Source organism: Phyllobates terribilis, unplaced genomic scaffold (assembly GCF_046119375.1).
Source record: "Phyllobates terribilis strain yellow unplaced genomic scaffold, ASM4611937v1 Scaffold_3__8_contigs__length_932513732, whole genome shotgun sequence".
NCBI lineage: Eukaryota > Metazoa > Chordata > Amphibia > Anura > Dendrobatidae > Phyllobates > Phyllobates terribilis.
The window spans coordinates 762,046,124-762,063,476 of record NW_027362763.1 but is presented as its reverse complement, the minus strand read 5'-3'; the positions used below and the strand labels follow the sequence as shown (position 1 = coordinate 762,063,476).

The window sequence follows — 17,353 nt, the reverse complement described above, 5'->3', positions numbered from 1 at the left end:
GAGCCTCCGGGTAGGCTAGCAGGCAGATGGTAGATGTGTGCTCCCAGGTGAGCAAGCGAGAGTCTCTGGAATGGTAGGTGGTCACAGCACGTGACGGCGAAGCCTCCAGGTAGGCTAGCAGGCAGGTAACAGGTGGGTGCTCCCAGGTGAGCGGGCAGGAGTCTCTGGAAAGGCAGATGGTCACAGCACGTGACTGCGGAGCCTCCAGGTAGGCTAGCAGGCAGGTAACAGGTGTGCGCTCCCAGGTGAGCGGGCAAGCTGGTCCATAGACAGACTGACAGGAGTTGGAAGGCAGACCGTCGGACCTCAGGCTAGCAGGCAGGTGACTGGATATCAGGCAGGACAAAGGCAGCAAGCTGGCAGGAATCTGGCAGGTAACTGGCAACGGGACCTGAGGGCTGAAGCACAGGTGAGACACAGGTGCAAACAACATTGCTCGGGCACCTCCATTTTGGAGGAGGTGCCCTTTATATGGGAGGTCCTCCGGCAATTGGCCGGGGACTGCTTAGGACGGCGCGCGCGGTCCCTTTAAGAGAGGGGGAGCGCGCGCGCGCCCTAAGCACGCTGCCGGGGAAGGAGCGCGCGCCGGAAGCAGCGGGGAGAGCAGCGCTGGAGGACGCCGCGCCAGGAGCGGGGAGGTGAGAGGGACGGCGTCTCTGCCTAGAACGGGGCAGAGACGTCGATGCTACACATAATATCATTAGTGATGAGCGAGTATGTTTTGTTAACCCTTTCGCCGAGTATGCTCGGACAGAGCACCGAGTAGTTACAACTGCTCGGTGTTATGTTTGATTCACTCCCGTGTGCATGATTTGCGACTGTTTGACAGCTTTAATACATGTGAGGAATGTGTAAGAAATAGACATTCCTCACATGTACTAAAGCTGACAAACAGTCGCAAATCATGCACATGGGAGTGATTCAAACATAACACCGAGCAGCTGTAACTACTCGGTGCTCGGCCCGAGCATACTCGGCGAAAGGGTTAACAAAACATACTCGCTAATCACTAAATATCATCCATAAAAAAGCTGAAGTTGAAAAGAGGATGGCTTCTACAAATGGATAATGATTCTAAACACACGTCAAAATCCACAATAGACTAACTCAAAAGGCTCAAGCTGAAGGTTTTACAATGGCCCATACAGTCCCTCGATCTAAACATAATTGAAAATCTGTGTCTAAATCTAAAAATACAGAACTGGAAGAATGGATGAAAATCCCTTAAACAAGAATTAAAAGACTCTTGGCTGGCTACAAAAAGTGTTTAAAAGCTGTGATACTAACTGTCAGGATGACACCGGCAGGATCATACAGTATCCCACCGCTGCCACCAATTTGTCAGGAACTCCAACACACACAGAGGGACGACACCGGGGAGATCACGCAATATCTCGCCGTTGCAGTCACGCTGTCCGTATTTCGTCCGGAGTCGTGAGCACACGATCCAGACTACTCTCTACGTAGGTATCGGTAAGCGACCAGTGAGCGTATGGCGCAACACCCTGGGTTCCACAGACTGGAATCCGTGTTTAACGCCCTCCGTACTGTCACTGTCAGCTTCACGATATGCCGATTATTAAGATTCTCTGCCACCACCGGCCGAGTTTGAAATATAATACAGGCCTGGCCGGACGCCTGCGTTTTGGTAGCGTATGGCTTCGGGGAAGGGAACGATTACAGAACAAAAGAAACAGAACTATTAAATTTTATATTTAATCCAAAAGGGAGGCAGTGTTTAGGAAAAATATATACAAGGATGTTACAAAGGGGACATTAAAATACATAGTTACATAAAATAAACAGGGTAAAAAGAAGAAACTTACACTATACGATCATGGAGACGATTCAATATAGGTGGAGGAGGGGCTCTCCAGATTATGCTGTTATTGAACAGGACCCGTTGCTTATAATTCTTATTCCCCCCTGGCAATGAATGCTCCTGTCTTTTCCATAGATTCTTTTATACATAAGGGGAGATCTGGCCCCATGACCCTTGTGGTGACATCATGTGGGCCGGTCTCCAGCCTGTACATTTTTATTAAAAATGCTAACTTCTGCGATAACTCATCGCTCGTTGATTGCAGAAGCTTGTAAACTACGCCATTTTTTCCCTTATGATTTTATCTTTATTTTGATACCACACTTCACATAGCTGCAGTCTGCTATTCTGATGTTTTTGCGCTACAGCTCCCTGATTTTGGTTACAGCCCTGGAAAACTACCTACATATTCCTGGGCTTATTTGGTCACTAGCCATTTGGGTCTCGTTATTGCCGGACTTATGGAACTCCTACTATTTCATATCTAATATCGGAGCCGATCTGGCTATGGCTGGTGACCAGGAATTGTCTGTGGGTGTCTTTGAACTTAACGAACCATTTCCTCTTTCCTCCAAACTCATTGCTTGGGAGAAGGTGTCAATCTATCTCGGGTCTGTGTTAAGAGGAAATACATTTGCATTTTAGCTTGTGACACTTCATGTGTAAAGCCTTTTGGCTGCGGGGGATAATTTGCAGGAAGACACAGTATAATTGTCATCTCTGGACAAACACTACAGCAGAGGGCATGGGAGAAGGGCTAATATTCTGTTAATCTGTCCCTGACATTAATATTTTCCTGACACTAACCATTTACTGTGCCCAAACTTTTGCATCGGCCCATTTTCCTTTTTGTAATTTTTAAAATGTAAGACATAAAAAAAAAAAAAAAGTGTTATTTATCTTTTTTTGCCTAAAATACAAAGGAAATGTGTCCTCTTTAACTTTAGGCCTTTTAGAGATCATTTCATCTTCAACTGTTCACGGTCAACTTATTTCAACTGTTGCTTAACTGCTCACAATAACAGTAATTTTGACCAGGGGTGCCCAAACTTTTACAGGCCACTGTAAATGGTTAAAAACAAGCAACTTTGCAATGTAGCTCTTATTAAAAAATCTTCTCTGGTCTTAAGAGTGGAGGGATTTTTTAATTCTACAGTTGTTGCCAAGGTCACTGCCCACCTCAGAGGTGACCTGTTTCCTAGACGGAGAGCACTTGCAGGTGGTTTGTTATAAAGCTTTCAAGCACAGATCTGAAGTTCGCTGATCACAAGCTTCAAGCCAGTTCAGAACCTTCGCCTCTCCTAAGTTGTTGCAGAGGAAAAGCTACCTTTTGCTTGCAACATCTGTCAATCTTCAGGAATGTATTGTTCCCTGGTGACCAAGAAGTCAGGAGGCAGAGGAGCAGTGCGTTACAAAAAATAAGAACATCCTTTTTAAAGCAAATTCCTTTTTTTTTTATTATTTCTTTTTAAAGTAGTCACACAGATTTTTCATAGGGATTGTTTCGGTAAATTTAAATGTGGCACTGTATTATTTATATATTTTGACGCAACAGGAAAATAAATTTTTTTTTTTCCCTTAAATCCACAGAGCCTTTGCACGACATATGCTAGAGAAAAAAATTGGTGTTGTTGTTGTTGGATTCCCAGCAACTCCGATCACAGAAGCAAGAGCAAGGTTTTGCATTTCAGCCTCACACACAAAGAAGATGCTGGATATTGTACGTAAGATATAAATGCTCTTTATCACTGCCGGACTAGCTGCCTATGTGCCTCCTAGTCCAACCACGCCCCCAGTGCTGATTAGCAGCTTACTGACATTATGTAATGTACACAGAAAGCTGCTAATCAGGGGTGTGAGATGGGTCAGTTTTTGGGGCTCTCCTGCATCTACAGCAGAGAAAACTCTGATTATGTCTTTATGCACCCAGTAAACTAAGTAACACATCAAAGACAGAAACATAATATGCAAATACCCTGCAATAAAAAATGTAAACAGCAATAGTGCACAAAAATAATATAGAGTACTTAGTTAACATAATTTTGATCAAAATAATGCAAAAGCCATCCCACCGCGTCACAGTGACCCTATTTGGGACAGTCCTAACTTTAATATTTAAAACCTTACTGATTTATCAAGTGACATGCATGTGGATAAGGGTTGAGGGACTGAGCCCAGCTAGTAGGCACATCGCTGGAATCAGGGTCTCTGTTCCTACATCAGGCTGATCTCAGATGAGGTAGCAAAAACCAGGCGACAAATTCCCTTTAATAACCAATCATTCATTTAACCCTTTCTCTGATTGAATGGAATTGCCATAATATTAATACTGCATAGGAGATCAAGGCAATATTGAGTCTGAGCCTAGCCTTAGGCCAGCGATACACATACATAATAGTGCCCGCTTCAGGATTGATGACTAGGATGGGCAGTAATATGAAAGCACATCATGCTTACTACAATTGGTATAGCTTTTCTGTGGTCCGTGAATGCTGCATTACTAATGTGCTTTTAACACATCCTATGACCACTGGTTTAGAGACTGGCAGCTTCAGAAAAATTCCAGGTTTCCTTTCATATGTAATCCTGTCCTATTAACACCAGCACCTCTTTCTTGGTCCTGTAACAATATAACCGTTTACCTTAAAATGGCTCAAAAATCTGTGGTGGCATATACTGACAAAGGGTATGTTCAGATGTCACACTTTTCTTGCGAAAAACGCAGGATTTTACGGAGTGAACGAGATTCCTGAAATCTCATGCTGCTTATTTTTTCATTGCTGATTTGAAGCAGCTTTTTTTTCAGTGTTTTTGCAGCATTTTCCACCTTTTATTCTAACGAATGGGAAAAAAAAGCATCAAAAACGAATGCAAAAGCGCTGTAAAATTTCACTTTTTTATGCAGCGTTTTCCTGCCGAGAGACATAATTTTGCTGCGTTTCACGGTGCTTTTAGCAGCTTTTTTTTATTATTTGAGTGGATTGTGTAATCTGTCTACAGTTTAAAGAAGTTTTTACATTGATGACCTATGTCATCAATGTCTGATCGCCCAGGGTCCGACACCTGGCATCCACCTATCAGCTGTTATCAGTGTCGGCCAGAAGTACTCACTTATAGTGGCCGGGGCTTTGTACTGCACATCCGTCTTCTATTCAAATCAATAGAAGGTGGATGTGTAGTACCCTGCGGCGGCCACTTCAAGTAGACGGAGCAGCTCGGCAAGTGAGTACTTTTGGCCGACACCGATAACAGCTGATTGGTGGGGGGTGGCAGGTGTTGGACGCTGGCCGATCACAAATTGATAAACCATCCTAAGGATAGATCATCAATATAAAAGTAGTAGAAAACCTCTTTAAATAAAGTTTTTAGTTTTATTCATCAAAAAACGCAGCAAAACCTGTTTTGCAGTGTTTTTGCGCTTTCTCATTGTTTTCTAAAGGTAAAAAAACACTGAAAAAAAATTTACCTGCTGCAGATTTCAAAAACTATTCTGTTCACAAATTGAGTGAGGGGAAAAAAAAGTGTGAGATTTCCAAAATCTCATAGGTATTGCTGGTACTGTAAAAAGCCGCTTCTTTTCTGCAGAAAAGATTGCTGAAAACACGCTGCATGTGAACATAGCCCAAGTTCGGCTTCACATGTTCAAACATTCAATGAGTAAGGACCTTAATGTACAGACCAGCGGCAGGATTCCTGACCCAAACCCAACAGTCTCATATATGCCAATGAGCTCATCAGGCTGTTGAGTTCAGGTGTAAATTCACAAAATGATGAAAGACATAAGAGTATAAAATAAGTTGAATGAGTTATTCACCCCCTTCCTCCTCGAAAAAAAATACTTTTAGCTTTCATTTATGCATTTAAGTTGTAGAACTAGCTAACGTAGTCCATGGGACCCAATGTCTAGGTATACGCTCCGCTCCTGGGTTAAACAGCTTCACTTCCAGTCATCTGAAGAAGGAAATTCCTTCAGCCAAATATCTTGATTTACTTTTATCTGTGGGTTTTTTTTGTTTGTGTTTTTTTTTTCTTTTATGTTAAATGAAACTGATGAAACTACTGTATTTTGCAGATTATAAGATGTACTCGAAATTTTTCGAAGAAAAATGGGGAAAAAAACATTTTTAATAAAATTGTATTGCGTCTTATAGTCGGTGCATCTTATTGCTTACCGGGGGTGCGGTGGAGCAGGGTCCCAGGGTGGCTGCTGTAGGAAGCTGGGCATGGCAGGAGGGCCATGCTATGGGCCTCAGGCTGGGTGGAGGGGGTGTTCGGAGGTGCGGGGGGGTGTTGCGGGTGTTTGGTCGTGCGGGAGCTCCACCCACATTTCGTGAAAGTCCAAAGCCCCCGCACTTACATGGTATACAGTGTGGTGGACTCCGGGAAAATGGCCGCCATGGGCGGCGCATGCACAGATTGAGATCTTGGGAGACGAGATCTCTGTGCCAAGATCTCAATCTGTGCATGCGCAGCCCACGAACACCCGCAGCGTCACACATCCAAACACCCCCACCCTCCAGCATCACCCCACTACTGCCTTCGCTGCCACCAACAGCGACCCAGGGACCCCGCTCCACCGCATCCCCGGTAAGATATATTCACATTATAAGACGCACCCCTATTTTTCCCCCAAATCTGAGGGGAGAAAAGTGCATCTTAAAAAGCGAAAAATACGATATACATTTCAGATTTCAGAAAAATAGAAATGTCAAAGTTAATTTAAAAAAGAAAAAGAATACAATACAAAAGAATACAACACTCATATACAGTAGATCTTTATACATTAAATGACTACATTTCCTTAATAAAACCATCCCTCTTGTAAGCAGTATCCTGACCGTGGCCTGTAGCATGGGACATGTCCTGGAGTTGAGCAAACTCCTCACTAAATGCAGTGGACAATGTAATGTAAATATCAAATAACACAAGTAAAGCTATAGTAATGGTGATGAAAGGCGATCAGTCTTAATAGAAGAGCGTCAGAACGAAGGCCATAAATTATTCCATCCCGCAATGATACAACGACTTCATGTGAGAATGTCCACGCTGATTAAAGAGAAGATTATTTAAATGCATGAAACCCAAAGTATTCCTCTTTGTGCACGCAGCGTCACTTAGACAGCGGCACAGTCGCCGAGTTTTCTCAGGTGAAGCCATTTCAGGAAAACTCAGTGGTCGTTTTCCTGAAGCAACATTGCCGGCGATTCTGCTTCCAAACTCTGAAGCAGTTAAAAGAAGCAACATAAGACTGAACACGTGCACAGCAATGTCGTTTTGACATTGCTGTGCGTTATGTTCATTTTATGGAGCGCTTAGGGTATGTACACACCGTCAGGAATTGTAGCACTTTGAACGCAGCATACTTGATGCTGCGTTCAAAGTGCTGCACGCAGGTGAAGCCGCATGTGTTCATTGAACACCTGCGGCTTCACCGCATCCTATACATTGCACTGGTAGAATTTCTCTTGCGGAGACCAGCGTCTCCACAAGAGAAATAGACATGCTGCGGTCTGTGAAGACGCGCCGCATGTCCGTCTCCGCGGGTAAGCTGCAAAAGCACGGGAACGCATAGTGGGCATGGGATTTGTACAGATCCCATCCACTATGCTGTGACACCTGGCTGCTATGGATTGCATGCAGCGCAAGTGTGCTGCGTCCAATCCGCAGCGTTTACTGATCGTCTGCACATACCCTCATGCTGCACTTTTTTATGGGGATTCTTGTCAGAAATAGAAGACATTAGTTCCGATTCATCAAGACCAATATTTTTCACACCGGTTTTGATGAAGGAGCCTGCTGGAGTCAGACGCTCCTGATTCATTGAGGCATAAGTGGCATGCAACTCTGTGTGATACTCACCACAGATATTGCTCCAGTTGGGGACTTGAGTTACATTGGTGGAGTAAGGAATGCCCTATCATGAATCGGATGAGCCAGGGCTGCCACACCCACCCCAGCTCCACCCACTTCATCAGACCTGGCAAAAATGCCATAAGTCACAAAATTGTAGCGTACGGTTCCACCAACATTTTGCAACTGTTCCGCACTTTTACTCCAGAATTCTGGCGTAAAAGTTTTTATGAATCAGGCCCAGTGTGTGCACATTAGCCTGACTGAAGCTTGAAAGCTGGAAATTAGCGTACAAAGCTTTTGATGCAGACAATGATGGAATATGTCATATCTAATTTAGTTTTTGTCAGTACAGAAACCCCCGGAGCACTAAGCAGAGGGGGACATGATTTGGGAGGGGTGGACCTTTAACTCCTGCAGCTTTGTTTGTATAGCTGTGCAGAATTGAGTGATTCTGCTTTAAGAGGAAGGAGCACAATATTGTCTGGTGTCTTACTGTGAGGAGGGTGGGGCTGACATAGTGGAGGTAACTCTCTGATGAACTGGAGGAAACATGTCTGCAGTGTCAGGGAGTATAATACTGGGGTTATCACCTAACATTACAGATGATCTCACCACATACACCTCAGACATTATGTACTGGTGTAGTATATGCTCCTACATCATATATCTGATCAATATTACCTCAGAAATTCATGTAGCCGCCATGTTCCCTCATGTTTCTGCTACAACGTACCTCACACCTTGCAGATGCAGCTCCTGTGTGACCTCCCTTGAGACATGTCTGATATATCACACATTACTGCTGTATTGTACAGATTCTTCATCAATTCTGGGCAGCTGGTGACTGAAAAAGGGCTGTGAGCAGATATCTGCCATCACTGTAATAGTGGAGGAAAGAGCATGGGCACATACAGTGTCTGCCATCACTGTAATAGTGGAGGAAAGAGCATGGGCACATACAGTGTCTGCCATCACTGTAATAGTGGAGGAAAGAGCATGGGCACATACAGTGTCTGCCATCACTGTAATAGTGGAGGAAAGAGCATGGGCACATACAGTGTCTGCCATCACTGTAATAGTGGAGGAAAGAGCACGGGCACATACAGTGTCTGCCATCACTGTGTAATAGTGGAGGACACAGCATGGACACATATAGTGTCTGCCATTACTATGGTGGAGCTGGGCAGTCACATGTACTAGAGACTGGTGAGAGAGGAGCAGACGGGGCCGGGGGATGGTATATGTATGATGGGACCGAGCATGGGCACATACGGGTATGGCCCCCTGGTGTGGAGGGGTAACCATCTCGGGTATGGCCCCCTGGTGTGGAGGGGTAACCATCTCGGGTGTGGTCCCCTGGTGTGGAGGGGTAACCATCTTGGGTATGGCCCCCTGGTCTCCAGAAGCATTTATATCTTATAAGACCCTGTTAGGGTAAAGTCCCTGGGGGTTATGGCAATCACATTTTGAATACCTACGGAATAAATTGGTTCCACCGAGCTAGAAACATCAGCTGGAGGGGAGAAGAAAAAGAGGTAGGCATGTTTTTTAATACAATCTGTAGCTTCAAGGACCCTTTTTTTTCATGTGGCTTGAGAATTCTGAGGTACGGATTTTGACTGTTTATATTGACCAACTCCTGTTTCTTTCAAGGTTGTCGTCAGGACAATGCAGTAATCTAGTGCATTAAAATAAAGAGCAGTTTACCGAATTTGGGTGCCCTTGAGTCGGTGGGATCGACTAAGGATAAAGTAATCAAGTGCAATAACATGAAGGGCAACATGCCTATCCCAGGTGCCCTTGAGTCGCTGGGAGCGACTGAGGGTAAAGTAATCCAGTGCAATAACATGAGGGGCTATATGCCTATCCCCGGTCCCTTTGAGATAAGGGGAGTGGCTAAGCGCAAATGTCATCAAGTGAACTACAAACTTAGGGCAATATACGTCTAATATGGGTGCCCTTGAGTTGGTGGGAGCGGCTAAGGGTAAATGGCATCAAGGGCCTGAAAGACAACTGACAATTGAGTGGCAGGGTTATTAATAATGCCTTACTAGACTTTTTCTGCTATAGGTTTTATTTCAATTACTATGTACAAATATTATTTATTTTGTTTGTTTTGCTCACTTGTATGGCGCCATTGATTCTGTGGCGCTTTGCAGGCGTTGTTGGCGCTGTTCCCTTTGGGGCATACAGTCTAGATTCCTAATATTATGAAAGTTATTTAATGGTCAGTTATTAATATTGATATATGTATATAGCTTTTAAGTACTCTCTTTTTATAGTATCTTTCTCTTTTATATATACGCATCACTTGTCTGTTATGTAGTAAGTGGGTTTAAGAAATTATTACTGCACAGCTACTGTATATAATAGTGGTTTCTAGAACCAAAAACTGTGAATTGGTGAATTATTAGAACTGGCTGCAGTATAATAGTTTCTGAGGCATGGCAGAAGTTATTATACAGGTATTCGCACTGTGGCTACCACATTCCCCATTATGGGATCCCCATTACAGGATGTTTAGCGACTGTTAATACAGTAACTAAAGCGAAATATCTATCAATTTGGTCGAGTTGCTTTGTGTAAATGAATCTGTTGTTGCTCTGGAATTTTGTTACTTTTATGCACAGTCTTTCCAGAGTATGTAGAACTGGCTGATGGCTTTATTAGGCATGGTTGATGGTAGTCAAGTCCATTTAAGGTGTCAAATGGCCTCTTTGGAGGCGGTTTAGGAGACAGGTGGAAGTTGCAGACAAGTTAAGACTCATTTTAACTAATAGAGGATGTAAAACCTCATGGTGGTGAAGAGGCTCGGCTTTGGTGGCCAGCCTCAAGGATGTTGTAAATGTAACGTCAATCAGGGGCGAGTACGGTGGTTAATCACAGGAGTGAGGATAATAGGATCATTGGTGCCCTGAAAGTTTACTGGCTCTGCTTGAATGGCAATCCAGTGCGTGCCGCCCCTTTACGGCGGTCTGTCCTGGTGCTGTATGTCAGACAGCTGGGGATATCACAGTACTGGTGAATCCCAATGTACTAGCACTTCACCTGACTCCTAATGTGATTGTTTTAATCCTGTGATTTAAATAAAGCTGTGGCCATTTTGACAACCAAAATAATGGGTTTTGTGTATTTATTCCAATGTCAAGGTTTACAGTAGTTATGGTTGTTTTAAAATGGAGTGGGGGTCCATCCCATATCCAAAAGTCATGTTAACTCTTGAGCTTTTTACTCTCTCTAGGTTCTGGATGCACTGGACGAAATGGGCGACTTCCTACGATTGAAGTATTCCCGTCACTCCAAATCAGGCCGCGCAGTGGTTTCTGAAGAGGCCAAAGTTGAACTTGATGCTTGAAACATATTTTATCTTTGTGACTTTGTTTTTTACATTCTCCACAATTGTGGGGTGCCCTGACATTAAATAACAAGAGACTACTCATAACTTTGGTATTAAACAATGAGTCGTACTAAAAGCAACCTCTCACCGGAAACAATGTAATGTTTTATAGAAGTCAGGTCTACAGTGTCCATTGTATCCATATTTGCAGTCGTCTGAATGTAACTCTATTCGTAATGTCATGGAGAAGCAAAGCCAGGAAATGTGAATTTCTACCTCGTTTTTTATAACACTAACGACTAGTTCACTGTAAAGTAATATGTATAATATAGGAGAACGTCACATCTCTGTGCCAATATCCAGATTGGATTCTTATTTTCAGTGAATTTTTGGGAAATACAGTATTAACATAACTCATGAAAAAGTAATGACTGACAATAATAAGGCGATTCAGAGTTTGGGGACATTTGTTTTTATTTACAGATTTTAAGAAAAGGGTCTTTTAAAAGGGGTTTTCTGTTTGGCTAATCTCTACTTGCTAGAAAGATTTGTTGAGTATGAGATGTTTGTCCCTCTGCAGGAACTCCCAGTAATCCATTGTAATCAGTGGGGAAACCTGGTCATAAGTGTTCAGTTTCCCTGAAGCGCCACCAGAGGATAAATGAAACATTACACCTCGGTAATTTAAAGCAATGGATGGTCTTAAGTACAGGACAGGTCCTTCAGAGAAAGACACACTCATCTTAACTGTTCTGTACCCTAACCAAGAGATGAGGATCCTTACTAGAGAGTGCCCCCTTTATATTCGCCATTGGTATGTTCACACTGATTTTTTTGAGGAGTTTTTGGTGTAGAAACTGAGCATGAAACTCAAAAATCCTACTCAAAACTCTTTAAAATCTTAGTTTTTTTGCTCCAAAATCTCAGAAAAAAAATCAATGTGAACATGTGGATTTAGTACATATAACTATACAACTGCTATTACACTATAGAACTCTACATTAGGTACATAATCTGGCGCTGTCCTATTATAAGGTATACTGGGAAACCTCTTCAAGAGGACCACCACTAATATTGCATTAACATATACTCCTCTATAGGGTTGGTCCATTAGCAAAAAATCTATATTGCGTATAAAAGTGTTAAAGAACCACTCCAACATTTTTTTTTTACCGCTGGAGTGGTGCTCTGGTCGGTCTTCTGCAGGTTGTGACCCTGTCACATTGCTCCAGTGTTTGGTGGGCGAGCCGGAGGTCACTACTCATTGTAAGTCTATAAGAGCTAGGAACGAGGCGAGAACGAGGCTCTCATAGACTTACACAGAACTTGTGACAGTTGCCCCTAACTTCCAGTCAGTCAGAAGTTGAGGTCACAAGATGGCAGATTAGGACCGGAGTGGCACTGGGAAGGGCTGAATTCGCCACCTGGAAAGTATAATAGGGTCAGGAAACTTACAATAGTGGAACCACTCCAGCGCTGAAATTAAAAAAATGCTGACGTAGTGCTAACCGGCTGCAACACAGAAAAATCTGGTCTATGTTAAAGGGCTTGTCCACTACTAGTTTGGCACCGATAAAATAAAAAAAGCTTATACTACCCTCCCGTGCCGGCTCAGTTACTGCGGAGTGTCAGCACTCGTGTTCAAGGGGCTCACATGAGGTTATGACACCTGAGCCTGGCACCCAATCAGTGCTGGCGTCACTGGCCCTGGCTTCAGGCAAATCGAACTTCAAGAGGAAGTGAGAGAGCAGCTGTAGCCCTGAATTCCTTTTGATGTTCGATTTGTCCGAAGGCGGGCTAGTGACGCCAGCACTGATTGGGTGCCAGGCTCAGGTGTCATAACCTCATGTGAGCCCCGGGAACGTGAGTACTGACACCTCTGGAACGGTGCTGGCTCGGGAGGTGAGGTATAAGCTTTTTTATTTTATCAGGGCCAAGCATGGGATATGAGATGGTGTTGTCCAAGTGGTGGACAGCTTCTTTAATGTTGTTTTTTTTCTGGGAGGTTTTACAGTATTAATATGACAGCACTGTGACTACTGTTATCTGTTGTCTTAATGATCACCTCAAACGTTCATTTGCTTTTTGGGTTTATTTCCCAGATTAAGTGTCCATTCTTCTATTCTGCTTGTCCATTTAGAAGGACTGTACTTGGCTTTTTGGCTGCAGCATATGGAAAACATGGATCATTTCATTTTACTATTTTAATATATAGGTATACAGATGCAGCCATTCTAAAACTAACACACAAGAAAGATATCATGGTGCAAAAGGTTAAAGTGCTGGACAATCCCTTCTTAACTACTAAAATGCCATCAGATAAAAAAAAAAATAACCACATACCTCTGGGACTTGCTGTATTCCAGTAATGTTGATGCTGACGCAATAGTGAAGGCTGCAGCTACTCGGCGGCCACTGTTTGGCTGCAGCAGTCATAATAATGTCAGGTGACTCCTAGGAAATACAGCACCAACATTGTTGGAATGGCGTTGATCCCAGAGGTAAGTTTGTGTGTGTTTTACTTTTTAATCTTGGGTTTAAGAATTAAAGGAGTTGATGACCACTGGACAATCCCTCCTTAACAGCTAAATACTTAAAACAACAAAAGCCATTGGCCCTGATTCATCAAGACCGGCGGTGTTCTTGATGAGGGGGCGTGCGGGAGTCAGACGCTCCTGATTCATTAATGCATTCATTGAGAGCATCTCACGATTGACGTTCACTTGGCCACAAAGTCTATTCCAGGCCCATCTAATCCGATCATGAATTTGACGAGCACCCCAGCTCCTCACACTTTGTCAGAGCTTGGTAAAAATGGCGCATGAACACCAACAGTAGCAAAATTTTAGCGCAGTCTTGAGTTGCGCCAAAATTTTGTGACTTTTCAAAGCTTTTTATGTGGCGTAAAAGCGTTGATGCTTTGGGCCCATTCGTTTTGTACAGTTAGGTGTTGCGCTCTTCTGCGCCCGGATATCTTTCTGCATCCTGATAGCTGTCATTTCAACAATGGCTACATCTGTACTTCAGGTAAGCCATAGTGTGACAGGGTTGTAAAAAAAGAATTAGCAAGTAATGTGTCTTAGTTATTTTTGCTATTTATGGTTTTGGATGCTTGAGTGGCAGAAAATGGCTTAGTACATGTCGTTATGTATGAGCCTGGTCAGGAGTAATGGTCGTAAACATGAAGGATTTGTCTAACATGTATAACAAGTACTTGTCTTGCACTGAGCATTATCTATATTCAATGTGTGCCTTATGGTAGCTGAACTGAATGTATTAAATAGTCCTGATGTTTATCTCTGTGTATGATGAGTAATTTTATTTTATTTTGGTTTTAGATTTTTAAGTGCACTATAATGTACATCTCACACAATACTGATATTTTATATTAGGCCACTTTTAAAGGTGGTTTAAAACACAGTTTTTGCAGTATTAGTTTCTGGCTTTTCCACCGGTTTTTGATACATTTTTTTGGTCCCCATAGCATTTGTTAATGCATTTTCTCAAAGGATAAAAAAGCATGTGCATAAACAAATGACCAAAAAAAAACGAATGCATGACGAATCTTGACTATGTATGTTTTTTAAATTTTTAGAAGAAAAAATGCTACAAAAAAATTTGTGGGCGTCAAGATAGAACTGCCATCAAAGTCACATAAAGGAGCCACCTTTTCTAATAACTGACACATGACAGGCAGGAGGGTTCTGATAAAGATTTCACATTTAGGTCCAGAAGCTTATATTGTTGTATCAAATGCTGCAGTTATCCGAATTTATTGAATTTTTTTGCACTATTCTTTCAACTCAGGTGCTTTTTTCTGTTTTTATATTGATTACTTTGGCCTTTTATTATTTTTTCATTCATTTATTTATTTTTCAAAGACTCACTCCAGCACCCCCCCGACAATCAGCTGTTATCGGTGTCTACAGCTGTGGCCTCCAGCCAGAAGTACTCACTTGCCGAGCTGTCCCATCTACTTGTAGTGGCCGGGTCTTGGTAATACACATCCACCTCCTATTCAAATCAATAAGAGATGGGTGTGTAGAACCCTGCGGCGGCCACTATCAGAAGACGGCTAGCTCCGCAAGTGAGGCCTTCCGGCTGGTGGTCGACACCAGTGATAGGTCATCAATTTCTGCTCAGCTATCATATGGATAGGTCATCAATGTAAAAGTAGTAGTCGACCTCTTTTAATATAATGCTAATGAAATCTACATTGAAGTTATCATTTAAGGGTTTGTCCAGCCTTAAGCTACAAGTCTGCAGTCACTCTGTGAATCCTCACTTCGCACTCACTGAGTGCTGTGAGGATTCTCCGGTGCCGGGAGCAGGTGGTCATGTGACTCCAAGTATGCAATTTGCATACTTCCAGTCTCATTCCGACTAGACTTGGTATAAAATACAGACAGCACAGATGTATTTCAAGTGAAAAAAAACTAAAAATTTCAATCATGCTGCAAAAAGGACCTGTACAGGGTTCCGACCAACGTTTCGGTCCTAAGACCTTGTTCACGACCTACAAAAATACATACATATGGACATAAACAACTGAAGTCATCAAGTAAATGAAAATGACAATATACTACATAGATAGACAATGAATATGTAAATGGGTGTGAAATGACAAACCATATTGAAATACGAAATCTATCAGTATAGAAATAAAAACAAGCAAAAAAATTAGCAAATAAAGTATAATAAAATGAAATATGAGTAGTGTGAAATGCAAAATGATAAACTAGAGGTGGAAAATGAAATAGGAAAAATAAAAAAAAGGAGGAAGATAAGGATAGGGAAAACGGCAACATGCCAGGTACATAGAAGACTAGAGTAACTATTAAGGAAAAGGAGGATAGGGAAAAAGGAAACTTGCCAGGTGCATAGAAGGCTATGGTAACTGGGAAGGAAAAGCAGAATAGGGAAAAGGGCAACATGCTGGATGCATAGAAGACTAGGGTAACTGGGAAGGAAAAGCAAGATAGGTAAAAAGGCAACATGCTGGGTGCATAGAAAACTAGGGTAACTGGGAAGGAAACTTGCCGGGTGCATAGAAGACTAGGGTAACTGGGAAGGAAAAGGAGGATAGGGAAAAAGGAAACTTGCCGGGTACATAGAAGACTAGGATAACTGGGAAGGAAAAGGAAAATATATATTGAAGATGCAGGAAAAAAAAAAAGCTAGGCATGAAAGGGATATAGGATGTGCTAAGTGGGGTGGATAGGGAATCGTAAACAATTGCAGTAAGAAAAGAAGACATAAGATAAAGGCTCGCTCATACTGGCATATAGAGATCATGGTAAGATAGGTAGGCACACACACAAGGAGTTGAGGAAAAAGATAAACTATGGAGATAAGGAGGAACACGCACAGAGATGACGAGAAGCCTAAAATACCATGGAGGTTGGAAAAGTTCCATATACGCTGGAATAGTGGAGAGAGCATTAACATGACAGGCTAACTGTGAACAAATAGAAGAGATGTCACAGGCGCTTACAGAGGCAGAAGGACAGACGTGCATACCCTGCAGGAGGTGCAGCATGTGACCACAAGTGTCCTTTAAATAGGGAGCGCAACATGCAGGATGGAAATGGTGCAAAGCGGAATTGTGGCACCAGTGAACATGTAATAATAATGAAGGGAGGACAGAAGTGGGGTAAACTTGAAATAAAGGGAGAATAGAAACTAAATAAATGAAAAGAATAAGGCAAATAATGAATGCAAAGGAGAGATCTGTGACCAAACAAATATACAAGTGAGTGACCAAATACCATAAAGTATTTATATGAAAGTACATATTAATATAAATGTCAAAAGTACATGTTTGGTAACAAAATACAATAGCCAAATGGCCTCAATAGGAAATTGACAGACATACTGTTACATTCACATGTGTATATTAATCAAAGAAGTCCCTATAGTGGGGGGCAAAGTACTATTGGAGTTATTCCTTATATATAGGGTGCACCATTGGTTATCCTTGTATATCCATCATTCACTATGTGATCATGTTAATGTTCGGTGTGATTCTGGGACAACATCTAGGCTGTTCTCCAGCGTGCTTGTCTGCCACGATCCACCATTGTACAATTCGTTTTGGCACTTTGCCCCCATTATAGGGGGACGGCACCGGAGAATCCTTACCACACGCAATGTGAGCATTCACAAGTCTGCGGTCACTTAGAGTGACCGCAGACTTGTAGCTGAAGGCTGGACAACTCCTTTAACACTTAATATCACTATCTTCTGTTCACTGACTGCACTGTGCAGTTTGCCACTATGGGAGATCACAGGTAATTTACAGCACCCTGACACATCTGTCATTTGTAGTAATATCATACGAT

General features: G+C 42.6%; 1 protein-coding gene across 1 annotated transcript in view; it reads left to right on the top strand.

Moving 5' to 3' along the window:
• Positions 1 to 16,193, top strand: part of LOC141257562 (serine palmitoyltransferase 3-like) — a 112,750-nt gene extending 96,557 nt beyond the window's left edge. The window contains exons 11-12 of the mRNA XM_073672215.1: positions 3,413 to 3,542; positions 10,917 to 16,193. Of these exons, the coding sequence (XP_073528316.1) occupies positions 3,413 to 3,542; positions 10,917 to 11,030 (244 nt within the window). The 3' untranslated portion in view covers positions 11,031 to 16,193. The remainder of the gene's footprint in view (positions 1 to 3,412; positions 3,543 to 10,916) is intronic.
• The last annotated feature ends 1,160 nt before the right edge of the window (positions 16,194 to 17,353 follow it).